The following is an 11,380-nucleotide window of genomic DNA, read 5'->3' as shown; positions in this document are numbered from 1 at the left end:
ATTAATCGATTCATCGTTGCACCTCTAAACTTACGGGCTAAAGATTGTGTCTGGAACACAACATGAGCTCTCCAGAACAGTTCCGACGGACTTCGCCGAGCTGTGGACCAAAGTGTTCAGGAGAAGCTGAGCTCGGTGAAGCCGGCCACAGGCAGCGGCGCCGGGCTCGGCTTCTTCTCCAGCTTCAGCCCCTCTGGTCGGGGGGGTCGGGCCAGCCGCCGGGGGTGCAGCAGGCCGAAGAAGTGGAAGCGCTCGCCCATCTTGGCCGGGTTGGTCAGCACGTCGTAGCTGGCGATCAGCTGCTGCCTGGTGGACGCGTCGCTGCAGTTCCTCAGCAGAACCTGAAGAGAACCACAGAGACGGTAAAACTTTTCGGAGCCACTCGGTTTCCAAGGGAACCAAATCTCTGGGCACGGGTTTCTGGTGTTCAGTCCCCAGCTTCTCTCACACTGCACAATATTCTGCTATGAAGTCAATAATGTGTCATTAAAGCTCTGCAACATAGTAGTTTTATATCTGTATACATTAGGGCTGCACAATTAATGGCAATTTTATCGAAATCGCAATACGGACTACTGCAAATATCCAAAACGCATTAAAAACTAAATGTGTGTCTAACCATTCTGAATGAAGTGTGGTGTTGCAGAGAAGTCCCGGCCTACACATCCTATCCTACAGAAAACATCTATGTTTGGTATAGATCCTCGCAAAAAAATCACACTATAATCATTTACATTTTTAAAATGTTAACATTTTTCAATGAAAACGAAAATAAGGATACAAAAATGATAATTTCCTCCAATATGGTAAATTATATCGCAATATCAGTCAAAAATAATCGCAATTAGATATCAAGAAATGTTTGAATTTAAAAAAGAAAATGTTTCCATTACAAAGTTTACTTTTCATCTGTAAAATATCTTGCTCTGTACAGTTCTTGGGGGGGGGGGGGGTCGAGGGAGGTCCCGGGACATGTCTGGAGGGATTGAGAAAAGCGACAAAAAAAAAAAAAAAAAAAGAGAGAGACAAAAACGTTGAAAAAGTGACAAAAACTTCAAAACTTCCAACAAAAAAAACTCCTAAAAACGTGAAAAAAAAGACAAAATCTTTAGAAAAAGCCCAGAATGGATTATGTAAATGAATGATTAATGCATCAAGTTTCCTCTTTTTCTCTAAATTAGAGACGTTTAGTCTTGTTATCCTTCTATATGAAGGATACTTTAAGCCAGGGGGGCCTCAGCTGAAAGAGACGCAGCAGGGACCCCCCCCCCCACATACTGGATAATATTGAGTTCCATAATAAACCTTTTAAACATCTTCAGTTGAAGGCGTTTTAATAATAGAATTATAGCCAAAGATATTCAAAGTTTTGTTGATTGAAATGTACATAATGATAATAAATATTAAGTAGAAAAGTTATAAATAAATAAAATTTCGAGATAGCAAAAGTGAAAGTGAAAAATCTAAGTACAAAATAAGTTTGTGTCGTCTTCCCGTCGACCAAACAACTTAGTTTTTCGGGGACAAGATTTTGAAATCAAAACTTATTTTTTTCCAGACTTTTGTCACTTTTTTGTCCAAGTTCTTTGTCACTTCTGTCGTTTGTTTCTGCGCTTTTTTTGGACGTTTTTTCTTCTTGTTTTGGACGTTTTTTCTTCTTTTTTTGGATGTTTTTTTCTTCTTTTTTTGGGGCGTTTTTTCTTCTTTTTTTGACGTTTTTTCTTCTTTTTTGGGCGTTTTTTTCTTCTTTTTTGGGCGTTTTTTCTTCTTTTTTTGACGTTTTTTCTTCTTTTTTTGGACGTTTTTTCTTCTTTTTTTTGGACATTTTTTCTTCTTTTTTTGGACGTTTTTTGAAGCTTTTTCCAAAATTTCTGTCATTTTTTTCAACGTTCTTTTATCAATTTCTTTCTTCAAATGCTATAAAATTGACTAAAACACCCAAATTCAATAAAAGTACTGAACTGATCATTTATTTAACTTGTAAAAAGCGTTGTATGGAACCATCCAAGTAATTATTTTTGGACAATTTGATTGAAAGAAACCCAAATTTCTGAAATAGAAACTTCTCGAAAATGGGTCAAATTTGACCCGAGGACATCAGGAGGGATAAAACATGGAGAATACATTTAAATAAAAATACAATTTGAACTAAAACACACCCAAAAGAAAACAGTAAAGGATAAAAGAGAAGATTACCAATACCATACTTCTTCTAAAGGGAACAGTAGAACTGTTAAATCTCTGATATTTAATAATCGTGATCATAATATCTCAGAAAACTAGTTCCGTTGCCGGTCTAAGCTTCCGTCGGAGCGACAGACTCACCTGCATCCGGGAGTCGATGCCCATGTTTTTCAGGAAGGTCCTCTGCGGGACGGGTCCCAGACAGGCCACGCCCCCTCCGGCCATCCTCCGCAGGTAGCTGAAGTCCACGTCGGCGGTGAGGTCGGCCGAGCCGGGCGAGGACAGGACGTCATGGAGACGGTGGTCTTTAAAACCCTGACGGATTACAAACAAAAAACAGAGTTTCCCGTCAGATCTCTGAGCCGAGAAAACGTCACGTGCAGTCAGTAAACCGCATCCTACTTTGTGATCACATGACTGCAACGAGCTTCACGCGTATTACGTATTCACAAAGTTAGATTTAGCATCAGGAATTCTGCAATTTTACAGAAAATCTCACTTATTTTTTGGGTCGTTCTGACGTGAAAAATGACCGGCCTTAAAATGTTTTTCTCCGAGGATTTCAAAAACGATTCTGAGATTTGTTAAATGAATTTAACCGTCGTGTTGTTGTCTTCCCGTCGACCATGCAACTTTTAGTTATTCTGGGTCAAAATGTAAAATTTAAACCGTAAGACACTTTTTTTTTACGAAAGTTTGTCACTTTTTCCTGATGTTCTTTCTCACTTTTTGTGATGTCTTTGTTGATTTTTTTTCTGACTTTTTTTTTTTATGTTCTTTTATACATTTTCTTCTTCAAATGCTATCAAATTGAATAAAACGCCCAAATTCAATAAAAGTAATGAACTGATCATTTATTTTACATGTGAGGAGCGTTGTACGGAACCATCCATGTTATTTTTTATTTTAAAGATTATTTTTTAGGCATTTCTGCCTTTATTAGATAGGAAAGCTGAGACATGAAAGGGGAAGACATGCAGGAAAACCGTCACAGGTCGGACTCCAACCCTGGACCTTCTACGTCGAGGAAAAAACCTCATATGCGCGCCCGCTCTACCAACTGAGCTAACCGGCCACCATCCACGTTATTTTTTTTTGACAATTTGCTTGAGAGAAACACTAATTTCTGATATAGAAACTTGTAGAAAATGGGTCAAATTCGACCCGATGACAACAGGAGAGTTAAAATGATGACAGGGTTTCCCCCAAAAAAGTTGCTCGGTCCAGTGGCAAGTGTCTTTTTTTGACGAGGTCCCGGCTGGGGCCGGTCCCAGACTGATGGCAGCTTTAATCTAGAGCCCAAATATTCTCTGTAATAACAGAATCATGACATTGATTGAATTTAAAGAAGCTATAAGACAGATTTCATAGGGCTCTATGTTAAGTCAGTGCTAAAAGCTAACTGGAGATGTGGAAATATGACTGTCTAAGTTTCCACTTGAGCTGTCTTACTGTATCTGTAGTTTAAAAAAAATCTTAAATACACTGAGGGAAACCCTGTATGATGTAACTGAGAAGAGAAAAAAATGCCAAAGTCAGAGGAGGAGTCGGGGAAGAGCAGCTGGTTTCCTCTCGGCCGGCAGCAGACGGACTTCACTGCTTCCTACATCTGTTTCCTTCAGCTAGAACTGAAGACAGGACGGAACAAAGTGTCCTAACTGTCAAATAGGTCCTCACAAAGACAACAGAACTACAAGAGCACAAAAGCTATGAGATACACAAAGTAGATTCCAGGTACAACAGCTTAAAAATGACATTTCAAGAAACTCCAGCTATTTTTCTGTTGCTGCTTGTCAAAGTCAGAGTGAACTTTATTATCCCGTAAAGCAGCGGTGTCAGAGGGCCAGAGTTTATTGTTTTTATGTCATGGGAAAAGTCAAATATCTTTGACTGTATTATTGCATGTCTCATATAATCTTCTCACTTTCAGTTTGGTCATCAAAAATGTCGAAGAAAATGCCCAAAACGTTTGGAAAAAGCATCAAAAACCGTTGTGAAAAGTGACAAAAAGTAGGTGGGCCAAAATGTATTGTGAACCTAAATGTATATAAGGGGCCGGATCAAAATTAGCAAGGGGCCGGATTTGGCCCGCGGGCCTTGAGTTTGACACCTGTGCCGTAAGGGGATATTCATGTGGTCTTACATGTCTCCTTGAGAGAAAACACAACACTATAAAATATGGTCAGTACGGACAATACAGTATACTATACAACTATACATAAGACAGGAGCAGGAAGTTCTGACAAGCAATAAGCAATTCATAACCTGAAGGAAACTACAACAAAAAGAATATCCAAAGTGCAATATTCACAGCAGTGAAAAAAGAAATTAAAGGGCCGGTCTTACAAATGATAACGACAGCCTCTAAAAATACTCAGTTCACTTCACCATTGAACTGTCGATTTGTTCACTCTTTATGCAACTAGACTAAAACTTCTATGAATATAATATACAGTCTCTCAATGTAATGTAGTCCAATACAACTCTTACTTTAACACTATGAGCTTCATGAATCCAGATGTTATGGCTGGACTCCATTAGGTTGTACAGGTGTTCCTAATAAAGTGGCCACCCAGTTTAAAAGAGTTCATCTCACTCTGAACGTGTCCGTCTTGGTTCCGTCGTGGCCGTAGTCGGCAATCAGCGCCGCGCCGCCGTCCTCTAGGATCCGCCGGGCCAGCTGCTGGATGATGACTCCGCCCTCCGCACACACCTCCACGTGGCCCCGCCCTTCATCTGCCTGAGACACACACACACACACACACACACACACACACACAGACACACAGACGGACCCAGAAACCCACACACAGACCCACACACACACACACACACACACACACACACACACACACACACACACACACACAGAGACACACAGACAGACAGACACACACACATACAGATACACAGATGTGTATATATATATATATATATATATACACATACACACACACACACACACACACAGATAGATAGATAGATAGATAGATATATATAGATATAGATATATATATATATATAGATATATATATATATATATATATATATACACACACACACACACACACAGATACACACACAGATACACACATACATATATATATATATATATATACATACATATATATATATATATATATACATATATATATATATATATATATATATATATATATATCTGGAGCATTTTTTAGTATTTCATAAATAATCATTAGTTGAGGTCTTAATTCATAATTAACATCCCAGAAAGTGAAACCACTGATTGATTGACATGTTGACCATTTTTTTATAACATAACATCTGTTATATTAGAAAGAAGAATGTAAAAATTAAAAAAAAGATGATATCTCTCTTAAGTAAAAGTACTAATACCACACTGTAAAAATACTCTATTACAAGTAAAAGTCCTGCATTGAAAATGTTACTTAAGTAAAAGTATGAAAGTATCGTCAGGAAAATGTACTGAATGCAGTAAAATCCTCCCATTGTAGAAAGTGTACAGCATCCAAACAGTTGTGTGTATAATGGTCTCATCATCTCAGCTGGACTTGTAGCCGTTATATTGTTGCTAGTTTACTTTATAATGAAATATCAGATTTTATAAACTACATGTGTTCTGTGTGCAGGAATCTTAATTTATAAAGTAACTAGTAACTAAAGCTGTAACAGATGAATGTAGTGGAGTAAAAAGTACAATATTTCTCTCTGAAATGTAGCGGAGTAGAAGTAGAAAGTGGCATGAAAAGAACAGACTCAAGTCAAGTACAAGTACCTCAACATTTGTACCTAAAGTACAGTACTGGAGTAAATGTACTTAGTTACATTACAGCACTGATCTCTGGTTCTGCCGCGTCGATTTTAAAGGAGAATCAGCCGAGTACACTCATGTCCCAGCATGCCTCTTAAACAACCACGAGACAGTTTGTGTTCAGCTGTCAGTTAGCCGACATGTGAGGTGAAAATAACAACAACGGTGTAGTTTTATATCTGCTGTGTGACGCGCGGCGTCCAGGTCCGTTACCTGGACGAGTGCGGACGAGGCCAGAGTGGGAGACGGCGCCACGACGAACCTCAGCTGGTTGGGCTTCTCTGGGTCGATGTCCACCATCACCTCCCTCCAGCCTTTCTGCGTCCGCTACGCAAAACAAACACATTATTACGCTTATGATTACGCACATTCAGGGTGTAGGTGCAGCACCCGAGCCGCTCGGGCAGCACCGAATGAATGAATGAACGTAACTTGAAAGACTTTTCTCACATTGAATGACTTTAGATTGAAGTCTTTAGCAAGTTTTGTCTTTAAGCTTTTTGAATGATATTTATGTATTATCTGCTCGAGCCTTTCCAACGTTTTAGACACAGATATGGTGATAATAATGCTACAAACCCATGTGAAATAGAGACACAAAACTACCACAAAGAAAAGAAAATGACCAAAAAGAGACACAACATGACTACAAAGAGACGCAAAATCACACAAAGAGACACAGAATGTATGGGGGAAGTTACTTTTTTTTAATCCCCCGTGCGCTTAACCCTCCTGTGTTGACAAAAACTTTCTATAAACACCGTTATATACTGCTCAATTGTGGTCTAACTATAAGAAAAAGTGTATGCAGAGGCTCAAGGTAGCAGACAATGATGCAGTGAGGCTGTTGCTCTGTGTCCCTAGGTGGCAGAGTGCCAGTCATTTGTTTGTGTCCACTAGAGTGAGGCACTCTTAAGACAACTGATGTTTAGTTTTATATGTCACTTGGACAAGTCAGAGAACCACATAATTGAAGCTCTAGTCAGCCCTCTGAAAAGCTGCTATAGATACACTTCTAGGTTAAGACGACGTTGGTGCAATAGCCGATATATCCTCTAGGCTCATATGCAATTTTTATGTATTATTGTGTATCCTATAGGTTAATATGCACTTTTTTATGTATTTTTGTATCTTCTTTTTATACTATGTATACTGTATTATGTGTTATATGGACCTGTGTCTGCAATAAAGCTTTATTATTATATTATTATATCAGAACTATGACAAAGGAATGTTGAAAAAGCTACAAACACTACAAAATCGACAAAAAAAAACACTGAAAAAGGGACAAAAAACTTGTTAAAAAAATGACAAAAAAATTGTTAAAAAATTGATAAAAACAGAATTAAAAAAGTGACAAAAAACTTGTTAAAAAATTGACAAAAACATAATTAAAAAAATGCCAAAAAAGTGACAAAAGAAATTGGAATAAAATTGACAAAAGCGTTGAGAAAAGTGTAGAACAACAAAATGTTGAAATTTCGACCCAGAAAAACACAAAGTTGCATCACGGTCGACGGGAAGACAACACCAGGGTTAAGTCTTCCCCAAACCGAGGGACAACACTGACATTGTTTTACGTTTATACAAACAAACTAAACACAGGAGAGAGGGGTGTCTGTACGGCATGAGGGTGCTGCAGGTTTCAACAAGTGAGGGATTTAAAGAATGTATTTCACGTTGGCTCCATGTGGTGGTAGTTTGATGTAATTTAATTCATTCATTCAACCTTTATTTATACTCGAGAGATCGTTGAGGGGCGACACTCATTTACAATGTCATTGGGTCAACTTTAGTCAATTGATATTGTTTTAAACTTCTTTTAAGTATCCATATTTGGTTTGTCTCTGTGTGCGTTAGTCTCTAAATCCACTACACTGTAGAGCACTTTGAATTGCATTTTGTAGAAGAAGAAGCAATACCATCATAAAAAATACTAGAAGGCTACTAAAACTTTCTGATTATTTGATAGATGAATGGGGGTCAGCCCAATGGTCCCACAGCCCAATGGTCCCACAGCCCAATGGTCCCACAGCCCAATGGTCCCACAGCCCAATGGTCCCACAGCCCTATGGTCCCACAGCCCAATGGTCCCACAGCCCTATGGTCCCACAGCCCTATGGTCCCACAGCCCAATGGTCCCACAGCCCAATGGTCCCACAGCCCAATGGTCCCACAGCCCTATGGTCCCACAGCCAAATGGTCCCACAGCCCTATGGTCCCACAGCCCTATGGTCCCACAGCCCTATGTTCCCACAGCCCAATGGTCCCACAGCCCTATGGTCCCACAGCCCTATGGTCCCACAGCCCTATGTTCCCACAGCCCAATGGTCCCACAGCCCTATGGTCCCACAGCCAAATGGTCCCACAGCCCTATGGTCCCACAGCCCTATGGTCCCACAGCCCTATGGTCCCACAGCCCTATGGTCCCACAGCCCAATGGTCCCACAGCCCTATGGTCCCACAGCCCAATGGTCCCACAGCCCAATGGTCCCACAGCCCAATGGTCCCACAGCCCTATGGTCCCACAGCCAAATGGTCCCACAGCCCTATGGTCCCACAGCCCTATGGTCCCACAGCCCTATGTTCCCACAGCCCTATGGTCCCACAGCCCTATGGTCCCACAGCCCTATGGTCCCACAGCCCAATGGTCCCACAGCCCTATGGTCCCACAGCCCTATGGTCCCACAGCCCAATGGTCCCACAGCCCTATGGTCCCACAGCCCTATGTTCCCACAGCCCAATGGTCCCACAGCCCTATGTTCCCACAGCCCAATGGTCCCACAGCCCTATGTTCCCACAGCCCTATGGTCCCACAGCCCAATGGTCCCACAGCCCAATGGTCCCACAGCCCTATGGTCCCACAGCCCTATGTTCCCACAGCCCAATGGTCCCACAGCCCTATGTTCCCACAGCCCAATGGTCCCACAGCCCTATGGTCCCACAGCCCAATGGTCCCACAGCCCTATGGTCCCACAGCCCAATGGTCCCACAGCCCAATGGTCCCACAGCCCTATGGTCCCACAGCCCTATGTTCCCCAAAAGGAAATGTGGGAACATAGGGCCTAATTTCGGAAAACAATCTTAGAAATGTGGGAACTGTGGGAACATAGGGCCTAATTTTGAAAACAATTCTTAGAAATGTGGGAACATAGGGCTGTGGGAACATAGGCACGCTCCCGATGAATGAGGATAATTAGGATGTAAATGAAATACAGTTATGTAAAAGCATTTAAAAGTTTGGAGGTTTAAAATCAGATTTCTAAATTGCCCAAAAGGTACAAGTGTGTGGTCGACAGCACGGAAGGCCTCTACAACCACATTTTCTACAAACATTGATTAAAAAAAAGGGAAATTATTACATTAAGAGTTCCACACACAGCGGCTTTAACACATACCTGAAATTTGTGGATGGGCAGAGCGTCAAAGAACTCGTGAGCGAGAAAGATGCTGAATCCTGAGAGGAAGAGGAACTGACTGTGAGATAATTAACCCAAGTGTTACTCTTATATGAAGAAAAATAATCAAAGACATCCTGTGGAAAGCGGGTCCCGTCAGCTGTACCTGTGGGGACGTCCTCCAGGCGGCGGTACCAGGACACCGGCAGCCCGCCAGTGGTTTCCCCGCGGCGGTACGCCGGCTCATCCTCGGCGTGCGCCTCCTGGCTGCGGCTCCCGGTCAGACTCTGGGCCTGAAGACGACTCAGCGCCGGACTCACCTCCACCAGGTGGAGGGACACGGAGGCTCCGCCCAGCACGGACCGCAACTGACTGAACACCTGGAGAGAGAGAACCAACACAGAAAGTAAAATCACTACTTCATCATACAGCTGAACACATATTAAAGTCCCTCTCCGCTCAAAAATTTTTCTTACGTGTTCTGGATGTTCCCTAAAATTCCTGTCCTTAACTATACTCAATTGTAACTGTGCAAATTTTGTCACACATTCAATTTTTACATTCCTCTCCTAAAGGTGGAGAGATGTCTCTGCATTTCACTGAAATCTGAGATTCAAAAGTATCCCGGGCAAGCTTGATTACTGTAGGTATGTCTCCAATCTGTAAACCAATCACAGTCTTGGGGCCCTATTAAATTAACCTGTTTTATCTTGCTCGTTTAATCGCTACAAAAACTGATATGTAAGAATCTAACATTGTGATTTAAGAGGGGGGGGGGTTTATGGGAGCAGTAATGGTACATGTCCATATACGTGCCCCGCTTCCCAGCATTGCACGCTAGTGGGCTCGCTCTTGCACGATCTCTAATTTTATGAAAATAGTTCACGAAAACGTGTTTCTGAAAACATTTTAAGTGAGAAACAGGCCGTGCAGTTGCTGAATCTGTCTTCATTTCAGATCAACGGCCTGTTTAACAGATTTTCGTCAGATTTTGAGAGGCGAGCCGAGCTGGACGCTCCTCACGTGCATAAAGTTGCCTGGATTCAACTTTATGCACGTGAGGAGCGGGCGACTCAACGCCGCGCTTCTCCAAAGTCCCTGCAACGCTACCAGAATGCATTGCACCGCTGCTCCTGTAGAACTGAATGGGAAGCATGGAAACGATGCGTGACGATGGACAGGTACCAGAACCTTCTGAAGTCTCCACTAACGCTGATGACAAAACTCCAGGAAGTCGCTGTACGCAAAAAAAAAAACCCGTCAAACTTCTAATGCATTTGTTTGTATTTGTAAACTTCCCTGGCTTCTCAGCTCCTGCTGCTGTACTAAATAAAGTCCGTACTCTGAGGACGTCGCTGGCCAGCGATCCTTTCCCAGGTCCGAGCTCGACCAGCTGCAGCTGTGTGGGTCGACCGGCTCCCATCCACTCGCTGACGATCCACACGCCGAGCAGCTGGAACACACAGAAACACACCGAAAACACTTAGAACGGCATGACGACATGCTCACACAAGTTCTCTTATCTAACTGAGAGGGAATGTGCGGTTTCCTATTAGCTTTCCTGCTAATAGACGTAAACAATTCTTACATGTTTTGGTGATTTTCAGGATGCAGGTGGCTAAAATAGACAGACTTATGGCTGAAACAGTTATACGATTAACCAATTAAGTGTGATTTATGGTTGTGTGGAGGCTCCACGCAGAGCTTTCGCCGTAGCCTACGCAAGTGGACTGATGTTTATACTGGTGGGTTGGTCTGTGCGTCTCTCTCTTTAAGAGAATAGCGGGGCCGGTGTGTGTGTGTGTGTGTGTGTGTGTGTGTGTGTGTGGGGGTCTCTGAGATGGGTTGAGTGGATATGTAGATAAGTCAAATACAACATTTCATCTCAAATTAACTGAGAAACATGTCAGACTATTTTCTTTCCTGTTAAGGTGGATTTATTTCCAGCCTCACTTCTCCGAAGATCTGACTGATTTCTGGTGACGTG

General features: G+C 42.0%; 1 protein-coding gene across 2 annotated transcripts in view; it reads right to left on the bottom strand.

Annotated features, from left to right (window-relative positions):
- Positions 1 to 11,380, bottom strand: part of ndufaf7 (NADH:ubiquinone oxidoreductase complex assembly factor 7) — a 19,234-nt gene continuing 7,854 nt past the window's right edge. Inside the window, exons 4-11 of one of the 2 annotated variants that reach the window (XM_031293075.2) lie at positions 11,347 to 11,380; positions 10,736 to 10,846; positions 9,560 to 9,773; positions 9,394 to 9,452; positions 6,209 to 6,322; positions 4,781 to 4,924; positions 2,326 to 2,499; positions 1 to 341 (exon numbers count right to left, since the gene is read on the bottom strand). The exon at positions 11,347 to 11,380 is cut by the window's right edge and continues 47 nt beyond it. In XM_031293075.2, the coding sequence (XP_031148935.1) occupies positions 117 to 341; positions 2,326 to 2,499; positions 4,781 to 4,924; positions 6,209 to 6,322; positions 9,394 to 9,452; positions 9,560 to 9,773; positions 10,736 to 10,846; positions 11,347 to 11,380 (1,075 nt within the window). In that variant the 3' untranslated portion in view covers positions 1 to 116. The remainder of the gene's footprint in view (positions 342 to 2,325; positions 2,500 to 4,780; positions 4,925 to 6,208; positions 6,323 to 9,393; positions 9,453 to 9,559; positions 9,774 to 10,735; positions 10,847 to 11,346) is intronic. The other variant, XM_031293074.2, reaches the window with a different exon arrangement.

The sequence above is a fragment of the Sander lucioperca genome, chromosome 19 (genome assembly GCF_008315115.2).
Source record: "Sander lucioperca isolate FBNREF2018 chromosome 19, SLUC_FBN_1.2, whole genome shotgun sequence".
In the NCBI taxonomy this organism is placed as follows: Eukaryota; Metazoa; Chordata; class Actinopteri; order Perciformes; family Percidae; genus Sander; species Sander lucioperca.
The sequence above is the reverse complement of the archived record's forward strand: the minus strand, read 5'-3'. Positions and strand labels throughout refer to the sequence as shown.